Source organism: Pleurodeles waltl, chromosome 6 (genome assembly GCF_031143425.1).
Source record: "Pleurodeles waltl isolate 20211129_DDA chromosome 6, aPleWal1.hap1.20221129, whole genome shotgun sequence".
Lineage (NCBI taxonomy): Eukaryota > Metazoa > Chordata > Amphibia > Caudata > Salamandridae > Pleurodeles > Pleurodeles waltl.
This window is the reverse complement of record NC_090445.1, coordinates 1132206032-1132232648: the sequence shown is the minus strand read 5'-3', so window position 1 is coordinate 1132232648 and position 26617 is coordinate 1132206032. Positions and strand designations below refer to the sequence as shown.

Sequence of the window (26617 nt, the reverse complement as noted above, 5' to 3'; positions counted from 1 at the left end):
TCAAATGCCTGAGGTTACACAGAACTTTGCCACCAGAAGTAAGACATTTAGGGACAGATGTACTAAATGGTTTTTCCCATTCTGTGTCTGTGGGAACATATGTTCGTAGATATGACCCTTAGGGTCATATTTGACACAGATCAGTCCTTTGCACCCCAACGATTGATGTGATCTCTCTTCATAGGATGACTACTTTAACAAAAAATATACGTGGCTCTCAAAAGAACATGACAGATAAATTGCAGAGTTTAGAAAACTAAATCAGGTACCAAAAAAAGGTAACCTTCGGAATCTTGATCATGTGAAAACCAATTTAAAAGTTATTACAGTTCTATGACAATGCCCCATTAAAGGTTTGTGTGGCAGGATCGCACAGGGATCAAAGATAGGCCTGAGAAACCCAAACAAAGCAGCCCACACTTGAGGATCGCATCCTTTCACAAAACATGTTTTGGCTAGTCTCACAGAGCTAATTTTTGGAGAAATGTGTTTGCAACTGAAGGATTTATCTTTTAAAGTTTTTAGGACAGTTATATTGCTGGAGACTGGAAACACTGCAGCTCTGAAATCTAAAAGCCAATTTCAGTCTGAATGCCCTGCACAAGGTAGTGAGATACCCACTCCCTATCAAATATGAAACTGACACTCATTATCAAATAAATCACATAGTATAGAGTAAATCGAAATACATCACAGAACAACAAATGTTTATGCATAAAACAACTCAGACTTTTGGGATTATCCAGTGTTCGCTAGCACCGATTTTTACTCGAAATCACATAAATGAATAACAACTCCCATTCCTCCCTTCACTTTCCTCTGCAATCTCCCTCTCTGTGTTAGTCACTTACACTCTTTCTGCTCACGCCTCCTTCTGAAGGCCCTCCATCTACATGTCTTACACTTCCTCTCCTTCCCTTGATGTTCACTATCCCTTGCATATAATTTATTTTGTCTCCTCCGCTTCACCAGCCCCGGTCTCATAGAGACACACAAAAGCTGCATTTTCCTCTCCTTTGGGCTGTCCAGCTGGATGCGTTCTTCAGATGCTTTCACATAAAAATGGTAACTACAATTGTCACATTGCTCTTTGGTCTCTGCAGAGAAGTCAAGGACTGGATGAGCATGTATGCTGAGCACCAATTTATCATGGCGTGTCAAAAACACGCACTTTCTACACCCTCAACACCAGAGGCCTCAATTGTGGCCCATCATGAACACCCATCCGCATACCCTGAACTCAGGGAAACACATGGAGGCTGTATAGAAGACTTTTGAAAAAACAAACTGCAGGAACTCTTCTAAAAAAACAAAACCGCTTAGGAACTCTTAGGAACTAGATAAGTAAAGTGAAATGCAACAGGCTCTGCATGACTGAGCTGGATGATCGCATTAAGGGCTCTTGCAGACATTGTTGAGCAGTGTATTTACTGGTAATGTTTAGGACAAACATAGGGCAGAGATCCTTGTCAATGTCTGTTTTCAATTACTGATGGCGCTGAGCACTGCCAGGACCCACCCCTGCCCCACTTAAAGACTTAGAGCTGTGCTTAAACATAGGGATGTAATACAAAGTAAAATAATTACAAAATGGCAGAACCAATCACAAGTCTCCGTCCATAACTGAGAGCCTCACCGGCTAAGGTGCTGTAAAAAGTTGTAAAGATTTGCTTTCTCGACGCCTTAGTGGGAAAATTTATTGCAGACAACGAAGAAACCAGAAAGAAAACTGGAAAGCAGTCCTACTCAAGATTAGAACTCTATCCCTTCCACAAGGCTCTTGGATTGGTCTAGTCTTCTGCTTGGGCGAAGGAAAGTAAGAACGCAGTCTGGCCCCACACTCATCGCTTGGCCAGGCAATTAAATTCTCAGCCCACCACCCATTCCTCTGTGCCAGTGCTCCAGTTGGCCCTCTCCTACCTCCAAACTCACCCACCAGATCAAGAAACAGAGCAGACACACACAGTGGCCTCCACAGAGACACCAGGTTTGGCCTATGTTTCCCTGCTCCCCATAAGCTCTGTGTGTGCTCATTAGTGTGCTCACAATCTGCCCAAGTTGGTGTAGACAATAGGCTGGCCTAGCAGCAAAGTGCAAGGAGGCCCATAGGTTACTATGGGAGAGTCATTTTAACGCCTACTCTGAGCAGGTGTTAAAAATGACAGAAATATTTCACTGAGCCATTTTTGCGGCCCCCCTAGTGCCAGAACGCCTTCCAGGCACAGGCATAACATGGCGCAAGGGGGTTACAAAGTGGTGCAATGCATACTTTGCACCACTTTGTAAATATGGCACAACAGAAAAGCCACTTTAGCGTGCCTTAGCGTAAACAAATGATGCTATGTTGGCTAAGCTGGTGTTAAGGGCTCTTAAACATGTCCCTTAATCCACCAGCTGAGCCTTCCTATGACAACACAGAAAGTTACATTGGACAACCTTTAACGCACTGCCATTGCACCTATCTTATTTAACATTATAAAGCTTGAAATTGCAACATGTAAATAATTAAGGATTGGTAGTAGGTTTAAAGCTAGTAAAACTTAAAGTAGCCATACTTTTAGAGGATCGGTAGTCAGAGAGCTCTTATCTGAGAGATAGCAAAAAAGGGTTAACAATCCCTACCACTAGACAGTGCTTAATTTATGCTTGGTGTTTCTGGTACAGAGCACCAGCACTTATTTTTGAGGGCCGGAACTTATTTTTCTGCCTTAAGCATTTACTGTGATCAAAAGACCCATATGGGAAAGACAGAGGAAGAGAAAAACAAAAAAGCTTCACAATGGGAGAAAGCAGAAAGCTGCAAGAGTGAGCTGAAGGGGCAGGGAGTGGCTGTAAATGGATTGAAGAGGCCCGAGATGGCTTCAGGATTATGCTGCCTTAGTATTCCATGTTCACACATTTCATTGCAGCAGCCGCGTATTTAAGAGGAGGACTTTGTGCACCGGCACATTTTTATTTACAAATTAAGCACTGCCACTAGATATAACTAAATGACACTGTTTGAGAGAAACTAACCCTGCAATGTCAGTTTTGATTTGCTCTTAAAGCACAGCCTGTATTGCCTGGGAAAGTACGCTTTTTTTGGGTTTGGACCAGACCTAGACGTGCAGCGGGACTGCCTCATTGCCAGAAAAAATATTTCAAGATTAGCTGTTGTGTAGAAGACCAGTTGGGAAAAACAACCAATACAGACTATCTTTGTGTACTGTAGTGCAAGCTAAAGGATGAAAAGCATTTTACAACACATTGTGAAATAAATATCCTATAAAATAAATAAATGCAACATTGATTTCTTTAGTCAATGCCTTATTCACTTTATATTGAGGCGAACCGCTGTAGGGAGGGAAGAGATGTTGGGGGCAGCTTAGTTATTCGGCAGTTTATAGCAAACTGCAGGGTTTCCTGCTGTTAATGCCTATTATTAAAACGGCCCAATTCTTGGCAGAAAGTTGCTTACTAAGAGCATCCTCTAAGCCAAAAGAACAGGCACTTATCATTGAAAGCTCCTCTGGGACCAGGAGGTGTCTCTCAGGCAGGGGCCCAGCTCTGTGCGCTCGTGCACCAGCCAACTGCGGCAGAGCGTTGGCCAGGAACCTTGTCTTTTGATAAGGCCCCTCACGACGCAGCAAAGGCAAATTACTGCGATTAGCCATCCAAACCCCACGCTTATTGATTTATCTTATATACTGGATATGACAATCAACAGAGGGAATCCTCGCCGTCAGCGCTTTCAGAGACAAGTCGTTCACAAACAACCACTGGCGGCCATCTTTGAGAGAACCCAGTCTGCGGCGCGACAAAAGGCGGTCAGGAGAAAATAGCTTTCAAGAGATATGTGTCTCGCTTTGTAGCCCTGGTGCAAAGCAAACTGGTGCATTATAATCATGGCTTCAGTTTTTCCTGATTTTCACAGATACATATAGACAGAAAACTGTCTATTTTCCCGACTGGGTTTTGTTTTTAAATGTGGATAAAAAGCAGTAAATCGTTTGGTTTTTGAGTGATTGTAAATGCTTGGAGTCATGACTGCCAGGCCAATAACTGTGCAGACTGGCAGGTAAAGGGAGTTTAATAAAGAGCGAGAAAACGTTTTAATGAGGCTTAAACAGCTGTCGACACTAAAATCTAAAATAACGTTTATACAAGTCTGTTGGTTTGCTATTAATGGGTATTAATGTCTTTGAAATCTGTCAGATGTTCAAGTATCAGTGTAAATTTATTAGTTAAATACATGTGAAGATGTACTTGTTTCAGCTTATTTTTTAACAAAACCCAAAATAAATCTGGATAAATACAAATAAAATTATCAAAAAATATGGATAAGTACAGAGGGAAATGTAAAAAAATACCAGAATACCTAATTATAAAATAGGACATATATTGAACATGACAAATCACTTGCCACAAAGCAAACTGTCTTTTTCAAAACATGGATGGCCTCATATCCTGCTAATAGTATTTGTTATGTGCGGCCTAAAGATTAAGGCCAGAACCAGCCCTGCCAGAACATTCGGAAGCTGCTCAATTCTCTGAGGTCTTTTACAGGTTCGAAGAGAATGGCTCACTGAACAGTAAATTGGAGCTGCAAAAGTAAGATTCAAAATGCATTTTTCGTACAAGTGATTGACACATTTGCACCGGATACATGCCAATTGTCGAGGTAAGGGCTCTAGGGACAGAGGGCAGGTCTATATCAGATAATCTTCATGTGCAGACGCCTTCTTAAGTGTATTATTAGATAAGATGCAGGCCGTGTTTGTAGACTGACTGCATTTGTGAAGTGCTCAGTACCACAGTGGGTCTTTTGGTGCTACTATAGTTAGTAGTGAGCGCAGCGAGGACAGTTTATTCTGCAGTAGACAGCCATTGCTGCCAATGAAGGAGGGAGCAATAGGGGGACTTTACTCTAAAATGATCTGACTGTTGTTTAAAACCTTAGGGGCCATTGAAACAAAGCACAATTTTTCAGGACACCACCAAGTGTCAACAGAAAATCTGGAGTCTGTTTTGTTATTCCAATAGAAATGCTTGTCGTCACATTTTACCTGTTTTACACGAGTCTAGATTCTCTCAAAAACGGAGCTCTACTTGCATTTTCCATAAAATAAAATAGAAAGATCATAGTAATTAAACGTATAGTTAGAACACTTAACTATTATACTATCACTAAGAAGTGAAAGACAATAAATTAATCGTAAATTGAGTTGCAGATTTGGAAGAATGTGTGAAGGTCATTCCAAGTGGAATACCTGGTGATGGAACGGTTTAGAGACTATGCATAATATGAGACAAAATGGTGCATGAAATTAGAATGACAAAGCTCCCCAAAGCAAGAGGTATTTTCTGTTAGAAGATACAGGAATCCTACAAGGGGTTGATTGACAGCTTGGTTATTATTGGTTCAGCAGATGCCGTGGTACAGTGGCCTACTGCATTAGCAGTTGAAGCAGCAGGGGGCGAGTGGCACCGATCAGGTGTATCTTTAACTGTTGAGGGGAAGGGGCAGGGCATGGTTTTCCTTGTTTGTTTGCATTAGGGCCCAGGGCATCACTGTAACGCCAGTCACAGTGCCATCCCCTAGTACTTGTGCAGTGGAGGTGCTACCAGCAGACACATGGCTCCTGGGAGCCCCGTGGCAGGCTTCCCTCGGCTTCCCTGTCTCTTATGGACTGGCACTGACTACTTTATGGCATTCCCCGTGCAGGCACACGTTGAGCAGCTGACAGCCATGAAATCTTTGTTGTGGAGTGAAGGGAAGGTTCCCATAGCTCCAGTCCACAGGCTTGGTTGACTATCCCCACCCCCTACACTTTTAGGTCCAGCATAGCAGTGCGCAACCGCTCCTTCTCCGACATGTTGTTGTCTATTTGGGCTTTTAACCACGCCGACCACTATCACTCGTTCATGGGCTTGCCCTTCAAAAATCCTTTGTTATCGTTGGTAAACGCTTTGGTGGTTTGGTTACCGCCCTGAACATCGACCCTGTTACATGGCTAATTGCACTTCTGCCAATACGTTTGACTGCAAGCAAACTTCTTTTTCCTTTTGTGTGTCTCCTTCACGCTGATGCTAATGGCGGCAGTAGCGCTTTCAATCGTCTTGCTTATGTGAAACTTTTACTTTTCATTTTCAATTTATGTGGCTAGAAAAGTACGGGTAGGGGTTTACAACGCTATTATCTCTAACTTGAGCAAATGCGAAACCCATTGCATTGCAAATGCTTGCTTGTACTTGCTGTGAAAGAGTAGACTAGGTAGGACATGCTCCTTGGAAAAATACAGTTGCCTCAGTTTACTTTCATGCTACCGTATAAGGGACGTAGCTTTGTCAGTAGGAAGGGGTGGGGGTGAACTTCATATTTTCTAACAATCACGCTGAAATATTGTGAAAGCATTCAGATGAGAGGCAGGGTGTGAATAGGGGCTTAAGGGCAGTAAACATTGTCAGGAGTGCTTAAAGCACATTATTTTTCAAATGAACCAACATTTTTAATGCCTTCAAAACAGAGATGAGAGAGGGAGTGTGTGTGTGTTTTGACACTGTTTATGTAAACCTCGTAGTTGAAATACGACGGACACTTCGCCATACCCAACTGAAAGCACTTGTACTCAACTATTTACTACAAAATACAATTTTTAGGGAGGTTGGAACACCCAAAACATCTTCTGTGATCCTATGCCCTTGTATCTTATGCTAATAAATCCAGCTTTCAGTACTTAAACATTTAAGACATTGTTTGCCCAGAACCATCTCCCTGCTTCTAAAATGAAACATCAACCTATGACTTGCATGGACTGGCCAACAGGAAAACCAGGGACCTCAAGCTGGCCAGACAGGCACCTCGAAGGCCAGAGAAGGAGAGGGGCGGAGTCACTGGAGTCCAATATAACCCAATTCAGGAAGCTTTTCAAAAGTTGATTATGCACTAAATATTTCATTCTCAGTAGATAGCAGTGGACTGGCCTCCATGTGCTTGCAATAAAACATTAAAATTAAGAAACATCACAAATGTGGCCTTTTAGTGAGTTTTTAAATAACAAGCTTTTCAGCTATGTGCTTGCACTTTATTATTACTATTTGGGAAGCTGACAAGAACAAATCACTACTCCAAAAGTACTGATATCACATGCGGCTACAATGTTACATTGTCACCTAAACACTTTATGAAAACCTTTTTATGCATGTAAAATATGCATTATTTTATTGAAACAACAATAGGGTAGTGAGGCCATTCCTAGCAAGGAAAGTATCAAGTTCTTCACTGGCCTAGCCTGCCCACGGTACAAGGACCCTGGAACTTCCCAGTAGACTGGTTCCAGCTGTACAGTGTTGGCATACTGACAGTTCACCAGTGCTCCCTGTCACTCCATAGCCAATTGTTATTACCAGCAGTACATGTCTCTTTCTGCTGGAACATTGAACAGGGTCCTTTGATACACCATCTGTGTACTAGAAAATTATTTGCAGGCACTCGCCCCTCTTTGACCTCATCTTGGTGCAATATTGTGGTTCAGCAACCAGCAGCCCATGTGCTGAATCCACGAATCCTCACCATTCACTGCACCTCATTGAAATCCAAGCTGCCTCCCACTTGCAGTCCCCTCATCTGAATGGTCAGAGCCTCAGGCATAGAAGGTATCCTCAGGCAGAAAAAAATCTATCGAATCTGGTAGCTCCATTCATAGACATTTCGTGTCCTATGATGTTTTGAACCCTTAGCATGAAGTGTACAAAACGTGTGACAGTTTGGGGCATCAGTCATCATTTTACATTACTTAGCGTTCCCTGATCCGAGCATTGGCGAATAAGCAAAATGGACTTTTTGGCACACACTGCAGAACTAAATATCTCCAAAGCTTTATGAATCTTTGGCCTACAGATCAACACAGTCTTAATCATTCGATAGGCCATCCTTTTGTTTCTAGCACATTAGAGATACGGTCACTATAATTATGTGGCAGTGGAGGGCCACATTTGTGGCAGTGGATGCTTGACAAACTTGTGCAGCATGAAAAGGCAAATTGTGCTTCACGGTGCTGCATAATCTGTAGCAGCATTATTCATTATATTTTCATGTGAGTAGCTAACAGTACTGTTTCTGTAAATTTGCCACTCATTGGTACCGATTTAACATCTTTATTCAGCAGTTTGGAAGTGAAATTTGACCAGATAGCCTTTTCAAAGGGTTTGCTGTGTCTCCCACCTGATGCAGCTTTTGTTAAGTAACTTTTGATTCGTATGAGTTAGAAACAATTTCGTTTTGTGATGAAATCTGCCAAGTATGCAGCAAATGGGTTATATGGCTAATGGGGAAAAATAGGTAACTATATGGAAAATGCTGCAACTACAGAATGGCATAATCCCATTCGCTCTGGTTGTAAACTGTATTAAAGCAGTGTGAAGTCTTTAATGGAGAAATGTAAGAGCTGATGAATTATATATCAGTTTAACAGTTTTTGAATCTGTGTCTGCAAAATACGTTTTACGGTGTACTGGTCCAATCTTGCTTCTCAGCCTCCACTACTATTGTAAAGGCAAAAAAATTGTTTTACCATTATACTTGGTCATGGGCAGTTTCATCTCTTATAGTCCGAAGTGGGAAGCAAAATGTGACGCATGCCACTGCTAGTGCCCTATGAAACAGTTTGTCAAACAAAGGACAGACAGACCCTTGTTCGTCTTTATTGCACTTAAATTTTGGAGGTGCAGGACTTTGACGAGAACTGGTTTGTTTGTTAAATTGTCATTGAATCGACCCGTTTAAGGTGAACACTCCCCCTCCCCACCGACATGTTTCGCCCTCCATTATGCTGCTGGTGGTGTGGGGAGACGAACACGCGGCAACTACACGCTTTGGTGACTTCCGGTCGAGTAGGTCCATAAATCATACGCGTAATAGAAACAGAAACACAATACCTCTCAGCAGAGATGGGACATAAAGTGCTTTCGCAGGACTGAGCCGCAGCCGTTAGAAATCCGTTAGGTGAACTATATTCTGGCTGGCACCTTTCCCGTGGCTTTCTGTTCTTCCAGATGTTGCTAGCTGCCAAAATGAATCTAAGTTCCCATTACTTGCGACTATAGAATACCGACAAATCCAGTGGCTGTAGCCTGGCGGCGTCCGATATCCCGGAACACCAGGAAATGTCCTGTATAGTTACTTTGTGGGGATATATTTTGGTTTGGATTTTAGTGCTGGTGAAAGGTGTCGGCTTGACATGAGTGGCAACGGAAAGCCCGCATGTATCCGGGGAAGGTGTGCAGCGCGCAGGTCTGGAGGGTGGGGGGCGTTTGAGGAATGTTGCCCTTGCACAAAATAAACTGTAAAGCACGGGCAGAACGGAAAAGTTTTTGATATATTTCTTAGCTGCGGCCACCACGTTTGCTCGTTTGTCTTGTGAATGTGCTCCTCAGGTGGTTGGTAAACCATCAGCAGTTTCTCACAAGCAGGGCTTTAAGTGGGATGAAAAAACTGAGGGGTTGGAGGAGGTGGGTATCCCAAAGGGGCGTGGCCGACGTAATTAAGGGCATGGCTTAAAACAGGTAAACTAAAAACTTGTGCTTAGCATAGTGTGCTGCCCGACTGGTATTATGCTGCTTGCATCCAGATATTTAACACAACTAGTAACATTACAACTACAACAAGCCAGGACTATTAGCCTTGGCAGTGACTGTTAGGTCCATAAGATAAATAAACAACAGTTTCTGTGTATAAAATATTAAAAAAATCTTCAATTCTGAAATGAGATTATGAAAGAAGTGTAACAAGTCTCTTTAAAGTTACTTTTACATCACAGGCAGTGAAGGCCTTTGAGTATGCCGTCTAGTTAAGGTTTTTTTTTACCCCTAGGGTAGCCCTGCCAAGTACCACGCATCAGGGGTTAGACTAACGCATTGTAGTGCTGGTAGCCTCATCACCACACTATAATGCTTTAGTCAAGCTTCTTATAGCTCCTGGGACCAACATTATAAGCAGCACTGCATTCCTATAAGCCAATCAGCACACTCGCATGTCCACCCGCAATTATTAGCAGTCTGATGCGAAGGCCGAGAGCATCTGCCCTCAGCTACCACAGATTTTCCCTCCGAGCAGAGCTGATGTTAGTGTGACCATGGCTCCACTAGGGCCTGTCAGTAGTGCATGCTGCACTCAGGATAGTACATTTTTTAATGGCAGCATACAGTCTGAATTCAGAGCCTCTCAGCACGGTCCGGATCCAAGAAGTTCTCTGCTGCCTGAGTCTTAGCCTGTCCTACCAGCCACTTCTGAGTGGCACAGATAAGTTCAGCAGTAGAGCACTAAACTGAGACAGTGTTAGAGGTGGGTGAGGCAAAAACATGGACAACAGGGACGAAATAATTCAGCCTGTATTTTTGTTGGTCTTTCACTTTAAATGAGCTATCAAATAACAAACACTTTAAATGAACGATGTGAGTTCAATATATGGGTGGGGGTTGCATTGTTTTGCATTGTGGAAGTCAATAGGTTAATGCAATCTGTCTGCAGATGTCTTTATGTGTAACCAGCGAGAAACAGATAGAACCCTGGTTGGCGGAGTATAGAATAATAACTTGCCTACTTATACTGCTAGGAGATCCCACTCTGGAACTACTTAAGCACTTTGACTGTGCAAGTCGTTGATTGTATTACAAACAGTAAAAGATACACGTCACTTAAAATGTCACATATTTGCTGTAGAATGTCACTGCTAAGTTCATAGAAATCTTGGAAATAAGCACCCATAAGTACTCTGAAATCTTGGCAACTTATGGTAGGGTGAGGGCAAAAATGGAGATCCCGATTGGGACCTGTCTCAGCACCTGCTTTTTAGAACTTCCTGTGGTGAGTACCAGCAGGACTCATTCCACTTAAAGCCTTGTCTCAAGGCTCTCCTAGTCATATACGTCAACTGCAGTGCAGTTTAGAGGAAATCCATTTTCAACTATTTTCTATCATATAAATAGAATAATATTATAAAAGTCAATGGAAAAATGTCAGTCTACATAACCTTCTATATAGATGGGTTCAATATAACCAGGGTCAATGGAATTATGTGGCGGGGAGGGCAAAAATATTCAGCAGCATTGAGTAAGTGGTGCAGCATGAAGAGACAAATTATGCAGCAATGTGTGGCACATTTTGTGATAGTATTATTTCATTATTCTGACATTTTTACTCTTTTTAACACTGTCTGGGCATGAGTTTAACCTTTTTGCTACCAGTTTAATACCTAAATGTAGCAATAAGCAAGCAAAAGATGACCAGGAAGCCTTCGCAAAGTGGCTTTTACTAGGTGGCAACAAGCATTGCTGCGCTTTTAGTCACTTTTAAGCCATTTGGTAGAAATATTTTTTTGTTAAAATCTGCAGATCATGCAGTGGATGAGTATATGGCAGATTCAGCAAATCTATAACTATGCAAAAAGCGCAGTAGCCGCACAATTGCATAATTCTAGTGGACTTCAATATAACTTCAGGGTATTGCCAGAGCCACTTGAGTAACGTGATAGTGCAGGCCAAATTATGCAGTAGGCAAATTATATGGCAAGCAAAGGCACCTTATGCTACACGTTCTGTGGCATTATTATAACAATATTTGAATTTTAGCACAATATTTTAGACCATCCCATTTAAATTAGAAGCACTTTAATGCCGAATTTTAGCAACAGCAGCTAAAATGTGATGAGAGAAAGTTTTACAGTATCTGGTATGGTGTTGTAGCACTTGTCCAACAATTGTAATCCATTTTGATTTGTTTTGGACAGAAACATTAAGGGCCTGATTCAGACCTTGGCAAAGGGGATTACTCTGCCCCAAATGTGGCAGATATCCCGCCCGCCATATTACAAGTTCCATTGTATCCTATGAAACTTGTAACACGGCGGGCGGGATATCCGTCACATTTGGGACAGAGTAATCCCCTCCACCAAGGTCATAATCAGACCCTAATTGTCAAAATCGGCAAACTAACAGTGGATGTTGGATTGCATGGTGAGCATGGCAAATCGATATTTACACACAAAACACCACATCCTTGCCCTCTTGATTTTCCAGTACCCTTGAGTATTGATAACCTTGTTGCTGCCAGTTCCCTTCCAGTCTCTCACTTAAGACAGACAACCAGGGCTGACAGTCGGATCCTACAGTGCTTGTGTTCCACCTCTATCTGTTTTAAGTGTGTTGATTTGACGGGGTTATTTTCAGTGTCAAAAAACCCCAGACACACCAGTAAGCTAATACCAACCTATTATTTTAAGGGCTGTCATCTGTGGATGTCACTGATTTTGTGAAGAGATATCTCCGGGCCATGGAGTAATTTCTAGCTCTCGATCTCCTAAAATTCAGTCCCCCAAAAATGTTTAGGGCAGTGTTTGAATGAGTTGGCTATTGAAGGCATCCTCCAGACTTGGAGCCTAATGAAAAGTCACTGGACCTTTCCTTGGACTGTGAACGCAAAATCTAATATTAGGATCTATCTATCTATCTATCTATCTATCTATCTATCTATCTATCTATCTATCTATCTATCTATCTATCTATCTATCTATCTATCTATCTATCTATCTATCTATCTATCTATCTATCTATCTAGTTAACTTTAGATTTTACATCTCCACCCTAAATTAAAGAACTATTATCGAACACTGCTCTTGGTGTGCCTAGACACTGGATGGGCTACCCTACGGTACATATTAGTTTTCTCTCAAAAGCTTTTAAAATCTGTGCTGGTGTTTGGTAGCTGCAAATGTGACCATGTTACGCCTGTCCCTGGCAGAATTTGTGGGCTTCCTGTTTTTGCCAGAATATTATTTAAACTGGCCTGCTTAGCACACAAGGTAATGCTCCTTGGTGATTTAACTTGTCTGGCTCAAAACCTTTTGGTCTATGGGGGCAGCTGTACTCCCCCACAGCCAAGTCATATTCCGGCTTGAGGCCTCTTGTTTTCACAAAAAGAACCATTGGCTCATTCTTTAGCAGGAGTTGTATCCACAGTGGCGCAGTCCTTTCAAAGGAATCTATATGTGTCCGGCAATCATTGCCACTTTGGGAAACAATTGAAAGTCCACTTAATTTCTCTCCACTTACCTGACTGATGGATTATGTATTTCATTTCCATATTTCTTTCTCTGAAAAACTAAAGCAAATGCTTCCTAACACAAAACTTCAAGAACAAGGAAAACTGTTTGCTCTTGTTTAATATGTTTTCTCTAAACGTGTTAACTAAAACCTTACAATTACAGTACTGGTATGATCTTAATCTATGTGTGAAAACAGAATAACATTTTTGGGCTATCTTCCATAAAGTATCTTTGATGACATTTAAATATGCTTATGCAAAAATGCAATGTTTGTCTGAAACCTTTCGACCTGCAAAGAGCTACAAGTCACAAAATGATGAACCAGTTTGGATAGAAGTTGGAAACTATTTTCAACTGGATTTTCATCTGAAATGCAAACCATGCTTTTTTCATTGTGATCTGATTGTTCAGACAAAGTCTAATGCTTGCTACTTGGAGATATGTACTTCTTCTTTAGTGCCTTGTAATATATTGGTATGTTTATGTCATTCATCATTTGCATGTCATTTTTTATATTGTGTAGATTTGTTGTGGTTTGAGTTCTGGAAGATATGTCAGAAAGGAAACATTCCTCGGATACCCATGGCTTTCCAAATCAATAATTAGCTTATTGATAAAGATAAAGAGCAGTGGGTAGAAGATTTGTGCTACGATTTTGTTAGCGGCACGTGGGCGATACAAACAGTGTATTGCTTTTGTACAATACAGAGCTGAAGAAGTAGATATGATTAAAGGCGGAGCAGGTGAAAGGCGTAGGGTCAACTCTGAAAAATGTATGGGCATGTTTATACTATGTCAGTGAGAAAGACTTGGGGGCGAGTATTATGCTCCTTCCGCCAACTGAAGAACTGGGGAAATTGGGCACTGAGATGAGAAGTAAATAGATCTATCTGAAAAGGGCCCCATTTCCGATGAATAATGTTGAATATTTCAGGATGGAGCTTCCAATCGCCTGAATCTTGAAGATGGCGAGAATGCCAATCTGCTACGGAGTTTAGATTGCCTGGTAAGTAATCCGCATGAACTGAGATTCTGTTTTGGAGGCAAAAATCCCAAAACCTCTTCGCTAGTTCCGCTAAAGGTTTGTATTTTGTGTCCCCCAAATGATTGATATAGTGGACCGCTGAGATGTTGTCTATCCTGAGTAGGACAGAGCAAACTCTGTCTTTTGCTAAGCGTTTGAACGCAAAAGGAGCCGGCAAGCATCTCTAAACAATTGATATGCAAGTCTGACTCCTCAAGTGACATGTACCTTCAGTTGAGATTGGACCACACCAGGCTCCCCAGCCCGAATAACTTGCATCTGATTCTAATACAAGATCTGGGGCTGATGCAAAGAAGGTCCTGCCGTTCCAGGCGTCTAAATGGTCTATCCACCATTGCAGTTCTATGTGAGAGTCTTGATCTAGGGTAATAATGTCTGAATAAGCAAGACCCTTTTGAAGATGACGTATCTTTAGTCTTTGAAGGGCCCGTTAAAATGGCTTGAACTGAAGAAGACAGAAGCCCTACTACCCTTGTTAGGGATCTGATGTATATAAGAGAATTGTGTAAACTTTGAAGAGTTTCGGATTTTATGGACTTTACTTTTGCTGGGGGAAGATGTAGAGTAGCCAAGATGGAATCCACAAGAAAACCTAGAAATTCTATTTGCTGAACTGGAACTAGAGAGGACTTTTCGTGGTTGATGATAAAACCGAGGTCTGACAGAAGAGAACATGTTAATTGGGCTTGAGATTGAAGAGAAGAAAGATTCTGGTTCATAATCAGAATATCTTCTAAGTAAATGATCAATCTGACTCCTTGAGCCTGAGAAAAGCTACTACCGGTTTTGTGAGCGTTGTGAAGCCCCATGGAGCGGAAGAGAGGCCAAAAGGAAGAGAGTAGAAATGAAAAGTCTGGTTTAGCCATTGGAATTGTAAATACTTCCTGGAGTCCAGATGCATGAGGACGGTGAGATACGCATCCTGTAGATCCAAACGAACCATCCAGTCGCTTTGAAGGAGAACATTTCTGAGATGTAAGATGGTCTCCATTTTGAAATGGCAATAAACGACAAAGTGATTGCAATGTTTCAAATAGATGACTGGATGCATCTTTTTGTTTTTCTTTTGAACCAGGAATACTGAACTGATGAAACCTGAAAAATCAAGTTGACAAGGGTCAGTTGCCTGAATTTGGAGAAGAGTCTGGATTTCTGATAAAATTAGCTTTGTCATTTCCTTAGAAACCTAGGAAGGATTAGGAAGCACTGACTGAAAAAGCTCTCAGTAAAGCTCGGTGACATAACCTTGAACAGTGTTTAATACCCATGGATCCGCAGTAATCGACTGCCATTTTTGAAGAAAAAGTAAAAGTCGAGCTCCTACAGTAGGAAGGCCAGAAAGGCGACTTTATGGGTTGAGAGGAATATCTGGAACTCCTGTTGCCCTTGTTGCGGAATCCACGGTCTCTCTGTGGGTAGAACTGTGGTCGATACTCTTTGTAAGAGGTGTTGAATGTGCCACAGGAACCCTGGTGATTGTATGAGCGGTAAGCAAAGCGGTTCCTGCCTCTGCCGGCCCTGGTAAAAACCCGACTGGAGAACATCTTTTTAAGGGATTGTTGAGTTTTGTCCAGGGAAGCGAACGTTGCAACATATTGGAATGGCTAAGTTCCTTGATGAAGGTGTCCCCAAATAGGAGACCTTCCGCCTAGATGCCTGGATCAGTGAAGGCCAGATTCACCAGTTTGGGGTAAACTTTTAGCAGGAGTCCTTTTCAGCACTTATGTGTGATCGCTGAGTTGGCATTACCCAGTAAACATATGGCACGCTGAACCCATAACTAAGTCAACTGGGCTAATGAGGGAATTATCCAATCTGGCTGCCTTAGCCAGATCAAAAATGTGAGTTAACGGCTACACAAAGTCTAAAAGTTTGTCCTGGCATGTGGGCCACACCTTATCCACACCTTTGTGGCAATCTTTGCCAAACTTAGTAAAGAAGGTAAGAAGAGAAGGGTCAATGGAAGGAGTTACAGTTATTTTTGATTGCAGGGAAGGACAAAGGCATTCTGATCTTAATTTTGCTCTGGTCTGTTCATCCAGAGGTGTGCGCCGTGTTGAAGCTACATACTTTCCAACATGATCCACAGGAAACCATTTGGTGGAATGTGGGTGATGGATAGCATTTGGGTCAAACATAGGGACCTCTTCCGTATCAGTAATTATTCAAGGTTTGGAAGCCTCTGGAGCAGAATATTTGGCCTTCTTTGGAGGGGGAGGCGTAAACAGGTCACCGTTATCATTATTGGACTTTCCTGTGTCCGAGTCTGCATCTTGTATGTCCCCATCAGTATCAAGAATTTTTAAAATAATTATAGGAGAGGACCTATGTTTGGACTTTGAAGTACATTTGAGAGACAATTTTTTGTTGTTGTTATCCCCTCCCGTAAGGGAGGCCTGTGAGGAGCCACCTCCTCTGCCTTCTGTGAAGAACTCTCACCAAGCAATAGCACCACTTAGGGAACTTTTTCGGAAAAAAAGTTTTCCGGTATCCCCACAGACAGGGCTAAAATCGTATTGGAAACCAAATTAATTACTGAATTTTTCAAATTCTTTGATAATTTCTATAGAGGCAGACACTGCCTGCTCCACAGAGACTTGAATAAAGTCACTCAAATTGTCTTTAATAGCCTCCTCCTCCTCATTCAGTGCATGTGAAATAGGAGAACTATCAATCTCCATGCTGACAGTCTATCAAAACTCTATTTTCAATAGAGACCGGAGGAAAAAAGGCAAAATTCCTCAACTGAAGGAAAAAACAGCTCAACACCACCAATGGGCGGAGAAAAGAGAGGGCCCAGCATGGAAAAGGCAGAGAAAAACAAAAGGCAACCTTCTGGCAAATAGTAGTGTGGCCTTCAGTGCAGGGATAGAAGAATTGAAAAACGGAGGCGTCAGAAGCAGTTAAACTCGGAGCCACTTAAGAAGCTCTTCGTTTCCCTCAACCGTCGTCGAAAATGGGAACCGCAGACTGAGGTGAACAGCGAAGATTCAAGAAGCGATATCGCGTGAGGTAGGAGCTCTGGCACGGTGCGGCTACAAGCCGACTGGGGGAAACGAGTGTAATGAAATTGGCCAACAACAGAAACAGGCTTAAGCCAATAAACTTTAAAACGTCAGTATAAGCTATAATTGACAAAAGTATTCCAAAAATATACTTATATTTACTGAGTCCAGCAAGAAAAGAGGGCTGTTCACTGTCAAGATAAGTAATATGGGGTAATCTGGCTCGTGATTGGTGCTAACTATGAACTACGTGTTTCCTTCTGGCTACTATCGTTCGCCACTTGGGATTTTAGTTTTCTGTCTTGACTGCTGCTATTAAAATTTACCAAGAAAAGAAAGCATAATAGGAGCCTCTGGTCTTGTCATAAAATTGCTTTTATTAATTCACTTTAAACGAAAAACTCCCCAAAACAGCATGAGAGGCATGCAATATATAAAATGCAATACAAAGGATGTAAATGTTTTCATCTGTAGTTTGTAATTGGTAAAAAAAAATTAAGTTCAGGGTCCAAAAGAATCTCATAGGTGCCTGCTACTGGCAATGACGAAAGCCAGGGTTAACAAATACCAAGGCTGCCTATGCTTGATTCCACCTGAAGCCTCCGCTTCTACTACCGCAGTCCTATATCTTTATCTCGTCTTGCACGTTACATCCTTTGTCATTGTTTTCCTATTTCGTCCTCCTTCTTTAGCCCTTTTCTACCTTTCTCTACCTAGCTGTTGAACTGAGATGGAACATAAAATGAGTGTCAGTTTCAGCCACTTGCAATCATTAAAATAAATTAGGCACAAAATACATTCACTCATTTTGTAAGTCTTCAATTCCCCCTGAAAAATGATTTTATCTGATATGAAAATTAGAAATGTGCGAAATTCACACGTGAAATTTCAGCAAAATGACTTGAAATTACTCATAATTATTCAAAATAAAAACACTTCATTTCATTCTCTATTCTAGCTTGATATACTAGGACGTATTTTGAATTTTAAAAAAGTGCAAAAACATAAACAATTGCCATTCACATTATGTTGTTCCTGTGCATTTGTGGTAAAGTTTCACAACAATGGTGCGTTCCTATTGAATGGCATGTATTTAGACGCAGAGCCTTAATTGCTTAATTTTGGAAATTTTGCACAAGCGGAAAGCAAACTTTCCTAAAATTACACAAATTAAGAAGACATAATTTAATTTCGCCCAAAGCATAAACAAAATTACAACGTTCTGGCAACCAATATATGATTCTGCCCTGTAGTTTGCTGCCTGTGATATGTTTAATGCGCTTGTTGGTTTAACCAGCCAGGTTTACATGGCCTGGTGTACTCACAAAGAGCCCTGTCAGAAGAGAGCTGTCCTTAGCTTCAAAATAAAAATCAGTGTACCACCTCACATATATGCTTCCTTGATGCCTTGCCATGGCAATCCAAGAACAGTGAATGACAAAGGCCTGAAGTTCACAAAAAAACTTAAATGTCCAATCACACGTTTCCTACATTGCATGGGTGCAGACTGACAACTTTTCCAGGTTATGTTAGTCGGAGCTTTTCAGGTGGAATTTTGAAAAGTGTTTAACAATGACATTCTGTCAAGCGAGAATATATCCATGCGTGTATTTGCTAGTTGAAGAAAGTGGAAGTGAAAATTAACCGGCTGACTACTCCCAGTAACAGTATTTTCCTCCTCAAATCTACCAGTTTTTGAGAGTAGGTATGGTGTTGCCACCATGGAAAAAGATTTACCCTTGCCCTTGTCAGGAGTACATTTCAGACTGTTTTAAGGCTGGGAAGGACCCAGTGAGAAGTTTGCATTCACCCACAAATGTATACCTGCGTAGGTATTCGTGAACTTCCAGGGCACTGGAAATGCCCACTTACCTCCCATATGAGGAGATATTTATGTGGAATACTAGAAACAACATTAGGAGACGTAGATGGAAAAAAAGTGCAAAGGTGACTTTTGTGACCTGCAAAGTCCATTTGTTAGCACATCTCAGTCAAATTTACATGTGGAAATAGCTTTCTGAATCAGGTCAAAACGTTTAATTTAGTTACCTAGCCTTGATTGTTAGCAATTTACCACTCAAACCACATTTTCAGATATCTTCCAGCACACACCATCAAATGCTGCAAATATTATTTGCTCGTTAAGATGGCCCAGTCGCTCTAGCAACAAATCATACATTACTTTCGTAAAACCCATGTTCATCCTTTAGGTGTCTTGGCGCTATAGCACTGATAATTGTCTGCAGGACTCTCCTTTTTGTCCTTTCCTTTGACAACTTAATGCCTTTTGGCAACTGTACTTTTGGGCAAACAACCTTGCCAAGAAGAAAGCTCGGGCCTGGAAACATGTGGGGAAAGCCTGCTAACGAAAGAAAATTAAACTTAGGAACTTGGAGAGGACCTGGGGTGATGTGGCAGCAGAAGAGACGGTGAGTGGTTGTGAGAGGTGGTTGGTGATTGTTCAGCAGCCTTCTATGCCCCCCCCATCCCTTACAAACCTCAAGAATGTAAAAGGGCCTTCTAGCTCTCAGTGTTTATTTTGAGTTTCAAAGTGAGTGCGTTCCAAGGTTTGTGCTCATTGGCTGCATACCCCCAGACAAACTAACCAAAACACGCTGGGGAGTCTGGCAAACATCACTGCAGCCGGGGAGAAGCCGTGTGATGTATGCATGCCGTCAGTCTCCACTGTTACTGAGGGACCTGACACAAGGGTTTAGCAGGGCTCGTCGGGCTGCTGTAGCACTTCAAGGAGCGGCCATTGACACAGGCTTCTAAATGATGTACAGCATATGCGTAAAGAAGTGAAGGCAGCCAGAAGGCAGCCGGTGGTCCCTCAGAAGGCCTTAAAGAGGCCACAAAACACCCTTGCAACTTCAAATATCATTTTTGATCTATACGTTCCTGGTTTGTTTCTCAAAATCAAATGGATGTTTCCACCCTTTCATGGACCTCAGAAGTGGCACATTGGTAGCCACGGATAACTCCTTCAATCAGTTTTATTTCTTTGCATTCTGGCCCTTGTAATTGTGTTTTTCCATTTATGAACGCTGGACTTCAATTTGGAAAAAAATGGAAAGAAAACCAAAGACTGGGTATACTGCTCACACCTGATCTGGACAGTTCAGGGCAGTGCACGTGAGTGTGAGACTTGCAGTTAATGTCGTGTGGAGTTGACACCTGCTTGACACAAGCATAAGCACAGGACACAGTTCTATTATCTTTGCCTTGGTCTGGGTGTGTCTTCAAAGATGATTAAGTCTCATTTATGAGTGCATTTAACTGATGATTCAACCAGTATTTTTCTGTAGCAGTGTCTGGACACTGTGTAGAAACGCACACATGTTATGTATAAATATTCACAGAAAACACAAAGGTTAAAGTGACCTTATAGTTGGAAATAAAATGACGTTATAATTAGGTGAAAATTTCGGTACTATTGTAATGTTTTAAACAAAAAATAAATAAATTCAACGTAGTTACCTCTAGTAAGTATAACTCGTGTCCTAAGGTAACTATAATTCACACCCTCACCATGCACAGTATTACCAGAAATTATGTAATTTCATGTATTGCAATGATGTTATCAGTGATGTCATATAACACATCATGAGTTATGCAATATGCGGGGAAATTAGCAGTACAAATAGAGGGTGCAAGTTATAGTTATCTTGGGGCACAACAAATATTTTATACAGATAATATTGGCCCTGGGTCCCCATCCTTGTTAGCCAAAACATATACTATTTCGGTAGTGGGACACGCAGTCCCCCTCCACAAGCAGAAATGGCCCCCAGGGACCACCATAACCAACCCATACTTTAATTAAAGTAGAGAGAGGGCATGTAGCCCCACTACCTTAGCCCAAATAGGTCCCAAGGACACCATACCCCACAGCCATATTTTAGCTATAGGTGAATGTGGCTTGTGCTCCTCTTCCGAAACCTTGAGAGGTCCTGCCCAATACATTACTATTAGGGGAATAGGGCATATTACACTCCCTCCCAAAGCCGAGATACGCCTCGTGGACTCCATCTCCCTGGGCTAGATATAACGAAGGGGGTTGCAGGGGGTAGCCCAGTCCCACCCAACCACAGCCGGCACCCAAACTGGAGCCACAATTGCTGCCACCCAGTGGGAGCAGTTACTTGTTCCCACTTATTGAAAGTAATCACTGTTTTCCTATCCGCAAGAGCATATGCAGGGAAACAGAAGTGTGCTCCCACTCAGGGGGAGCATTTTCAAAGCTATAGTAGGGTAGTAGCACACTTCTTTCTCTACCTGTGGTCCTGTGGGCAATGAACAATACTATGTTTTGGGGGTGGAGTGTATGGGACAGGGTTCAAGAGCTGTACCGAAGGGATGGGGTACCCCGGGCTTGGCACCCCTTCTCTTAAGTTTTTGTAAAGTCCCAAGGTATTTGGCCCCCGGGGCAATTTAGGATAGGGGAATGGAGCCACACACCACCTCCCCTAAAACTACACACTTTTGTCCTGGGGGATGGGGCCCCTAAGGCTTGGATAGGAGCTGGGCATCCCCTCCTCTTTTTAATGAAATAGTACAAGATGTGGTCCCTGGGACCCACATGTGGCTCAGCGAGGGGGTTCGCATGCCGCCTCTCCAAATAGTTCTAACTAGAAAATGTCAATAGGTGTATTCTTTAAAAAAAAAACAATTTGCAATCCCACAGTAGTCCCGCAGGACTCCAGCAGAATCGCAACATTTTAAGAAATATATGTGTATTATGGTCCTGAGGGTGTCCTTCTGGGATAGCCCCACAGGGCCTTTGACCCTGTATCTGATTTTTTTTTTTATACAACTTATGACAGGGGACTAAGTCCCAGAGTCCTGTAATGGCTGACAGCAGCATTTTTCTTCATATTGCTGGCAGCCAAATAGAGCGCTTGTTCTTGCTGGAGAGTGACTCCCATGGGAGAGAGATGTCTGAAGTGAAAACAAGCCCCCCGGGCCAATCAGAAGACCCTATATTTAGGTTTCGCCTGCACATGCGGACTTGCAAAATCTTTTGTTGATAAAAAAAAAAAAATTAGAAACAGCCCCTTACCTGAACTTAACATTTGCTTGGTCCCGCATTGCTCTAATTAAGGTGCTACTGATTGACCAGCACGTTGTCTGCACATCCTCTTCTTAACTTCTTGCTATCTTCTTTGCCGTCCATGCCGTCGTGTCGCCTTGTGACACTGGCCAGTGTTCTTATTCTGGCTACGATGCTGAAGGTACTTCTTTTTTCTTTCTGCATGCTGTCTTCTTTCTTCGCTGCTGTCTTTTTTCTTTGCTGCTATCTTCTTTCTGCGTCACGGCATGCCGTCTTCTTTCGTTGCTGCATGCCATCTTCTTTCTTCACTGCATGTCGACTTCTGTTTTCGCTTCCTCGAGCTATGACTCTGAAAGTACTTATTTTTTTCTTTCTTCGCTGCCGTCTTCTTTCTTCGCCGTCTTCTTTCTTCACTGTGGGGCTCCTCTGTGGAATGTGCAGCACCTGGAGCAGCAAACAATGTCCTTCATGACCAATAGGCCAATAGGCATAGTGAGAAACTCGTAATAGAGGCTTGCTGTTTCAAATCTACATTGATGACACCCCAGTTGTAGTGTAGCTGAGGGCCTTCCGGGCGACACAGGGGCAGGCGGTAGTACTGCTGATGGTAGGTCAACCTGTCCATTCCCCGAGCAAACCTAAAATTTGGGGGCTGCCTTGGCGTCAACTCAGTACAAAAGCGGAGGTTTATAGTATAATCAGAAGTTGATTCTTTAATGTTGCTTCCTTCTTCAAACTCCTTCATGTAATCCTGATCTCTCCAAGAGGTGTGGTGAAAGCCTTGGTCAGCGCAAGGCTTGATTGCGCAAAATCCCTGTACTTAGGCATCAGCAAAGAGTTGTTGGAAACAGTGCAAGTGGTACAAAATGCTGCATTACGGTTATTATCAGGCTTTAGAGCAAACAAGCTCATGTTCCGGCTGAAAAAAAAAATCTGGTCCCAACAGCTCCGTCATAGTATGTGGGACAGGTTTTGTGACAGAAGGTGGATGTATTGTGCTGGTGAGGTGATCTGCGATTGGGGGAGGATCAGAGACAGGGGAAGGGCTAGACAGGGGGGCGAGCGAGGCAGGCATCTACCCCTAGGTCTGAACTACTTCGTTAGAACATTTTTGCTACTGGAAAGAGATAAAAGAGACAAGAAGAGTAGATGGCAGTGTGACATCACTACTTATTACAAGCAAGTAGTGATATGATTTTATTACAGGTACGTTCAGAGGTCAGTCTACAGCTGTAATAAGAAAAGAAAATATGGACATTTTTAGGGAACTAACAGTCTCCACTACCTATCCATCACCTTTCCCTATACACTGCAACTAAGCATCTTAGATCAAATAGGCATAATCTTCTAGTCACAAGAAGGTTCCCTGAGCCACCTTCAGAATTTGTAGGTATTAACATCAGGCATTGGCCCAAATCCATCCCTTCATGAATTCAAAAAGCATTATAACTGTCATCTGTGGATACTAAAGCACGATGCTTAGCCAAAACCACTAAGCCTATGTACATTCCATGCTTATATTTCTCACTAGATGTATTTGTGTATTTAAATGTATCTGTCTTTGCCAAAAACCCCAAACGTGAGAATATGTCCATGCTACAGTGTTCACTTTGGTTCAGTGTTATCCATATGTCCACAGTTCTACCAAATGCTGCTTTTCTTATGTAAGATGTTTCTCATTAAGATGTTGTTACTCTCTTAAGTAAGTATGTGCTTGTTTCAAAAGCTAAAAAGGGATGGAGTATTAAAAAAACATAGGCCCTCATTATGAGTTCAGTGGTGTATTCTGTAGACCACCGAACTCACGCCTGCCATATGGCCGCCAGTGTTGGCGGCCTGAAGACCGCCATATTATGAATGCTGGCTGCTAACTGCTACAGTTTGGGCGTAATGCCACCAGCAGCCGTACTGACAGTCGGCTGTCTAGTAGAGGTTGCTCCACCGCCACCGCCATGTCACCAGAACATCGCCCGCCGTATTACAATACTGTAAACGGCGTGGCGGTGTTGTGATGGCGGTGTGTTGGTAGCGGAGCAAGCCCCATGGACCCTGGTCCCTCCCGGAAGACTACTGTGACCACCAGGTAAGGTGATTGGCCGACAGGGGAGGTGGGGGTGTTGAGTGTTGTGTGCGTGAATGGGGTTGTGTGTGTGAATGGAAGGGGTTGGGGTGTTATGTATGTTTGTGTGTGCAAGGGTCTGTGTGCTTATGTGAATGCGTGCATGGGGGGAGTATGAATGCCTGTATGTGGGGGGGGGAAGTCGTGGCCATGTGTGCATGGATGTATGTAAGTATGATGTGTGCATGCGTGGATCGGGGGTCATCATTACGGGGGAGGGGGAGACTTCGCTGCTTGGGGGTTTGGGAGGCCTGTGATGGGGTTGGGGGGAGTCCTGTTGTGACGACAGGATTTTGAATTCCTGTCACCAGTATCCTTTCCACCAGGGATATTGTGGCGGGGTTGCCACCATGGAATCTCTGGTGGTAAGGATACTCGATATACCGCGGGCAGTGTTAAGTGGACCGCCGGGTCGAAGGTGGTCAACCTTCAGCCACGAAGTCCCACAGCCCTGGCGGTACAGGCGCAAACCGGTTGTGATACAGCCAGTTCACCGCCACAATCATAATTTGGCGGTCCTGCCTGCCACACTGTTGGCAGTCTGACCACCACCGTCGGCGCGGCAGGGCAGGACCGCCATAATGAGAGCCATAGTCTTTAGACTACTGCATGTCAAGGAAGAAATTTGGAACTATTAAGAACTGGGTGCCCTTATATGTAATTATGTTAAGTAGATTTGTGTCCCACATTCCCATCATTTGGATGGTATCAATGCACTTCAGAAACAGGGCACCCTTGTACAGTCCTAGGATTGTCACTGATTGGAGTCAAGGATGTCTGTTGTTATTTCGTTACTGTCATTTATAGTCTGAGTCTCCGAAGTCACTTGCCATTCATGTTTTACAGGATTGGCCTATTTTATTTCTCATAATACCATCTGTTGTGTTCCCCAGGTTACATGCTTGTAATCAATAAAGTAGCAATGGGGAAGCATTAGCACTTGACATCCTTAATTCTGATTTGTAAAGAAACGAGTGGAGTTTTTAGCTGAACTACTAGTTTAAAATTATCACTCTTATTGGAAAACATTGCTGTTGGAAAGGTGTTTTCGTGCAATTTTCTTATAGAACACGTAGCAGTCTGAGGTGTCTAAAACAATCTTCAGTATTGAATGTTTTTATGGTTCAGCATTTAAAAAATATATATACTATAAACATTAATATCCTGTATCACGAGTGTCTCCTCTTGAGTCTCAAAAGTGTCAGCACATTTATTATGCCTTCTACACCTCAAGAGGGAGGCCACGGGATGGGGCAGTACTTAATTCGGAAAAAATAAAGTAGTTCAAAGGGCTGAATGTTTTTCTTGGAAGCGAGCCACGGGTGCTTCCTGATGCTGGGATTGAGAAATATCTACCCTGCAACAGTCTCGATTCCATCTCCTGCCTTTTTCTTCCTCCACCCCACACTTTCTGTGCTTGTAGCTCCAATCCTTTTTTTATCTCTGCTTTTCCCTTTGTTACCGTTCTGCCATCATTTACTTCTCCTTCTCCCCTCCTTTGCTTTCTTCTCTCTTTGGATGAAAGTTTGATGAAAAATAAGTCCTGAGCATCCAAATGAGTGCCAGTGCACCCTACGAGAAAGCATCCACACAAACTGAGCACTGGATGGGGACCACACAATAGGCAAGGTGTGGTATTAAGGGCGAGAGGTGGTGATCCATGGAAGCTCTGCCTGAAGCAGCCACTAAAGAACCATTGCCATTGGGCTCTGTGGGGATAAGGATGTGCCTGGACCTGGTCATTTGCCTTTACCTGGTGCATTCAATTAACCATGTACTTTTTCATCTTGATTTGGAGATCAAGGGATGATAGTTGAGAAATAGACTGTTCAGACAACGCCCGCCTGACCCTACTGATATCATGACAAGGTCGACCTGACTCTGTAAGGAAACTAATGTCCTGTTTTGTGTATTTTCCTACAGAAACGTTGATGGACTCAACAACAGCAACAGCAGAACTGGGCTGGACGGTACATCCGCCGTCGGGGGTGAGTGATTTCTTCTGAGTATTTTTGCATCCACCCTTTTTCTTTACTGTACATTTGCCAAAGGCTGCACAGCAGGTTTTTTAGTGTCTATGATAGATCGAGACTGAACAGGCTCCAATTCTCAAATCCGCCTTAAAGAACTAATGTAGCCCAGATGTGTTGGGACCATCCACTGTCCCTCGATGGGGTTTGCGTTCAAACTTTATGTGCCAAAGTACTTAACCATCGAGTTTCACACAGATTGACAGGCTTGAAAGTAAAGGGGGCTTACACGTAAGGTTTCCACCTTTGTAAAAACAGCACTATCCATCCCAGTGGGTGAACTTGG

General features: G+C 42.7%; 1 protein-coding gene across 5 annotated transcripts in view; it reads left to right on the top strand.

The window, feature by feature from the left end:
* EPHB2 (EPH receptor B2) overlaps positions 1-26617 on the top strand; it is a 693756-nt gene that overhangs the window by 233555 nt on the left and 433584 nt on the right. For all 5 annotated transcript variants that reach the window (XM_069240325.1, XM_069240322.1, XM_069240326.1 and 2 more), the window contains exon 2: positions 26225-26289. In XM_069240325.1, coding sequence (XP_069096426.1) covers positions 26225-26289 — 65 coding nt within the window. The remainder of the gene's footprint in view (positions 1-26224; positions 26290-26617) is intronic.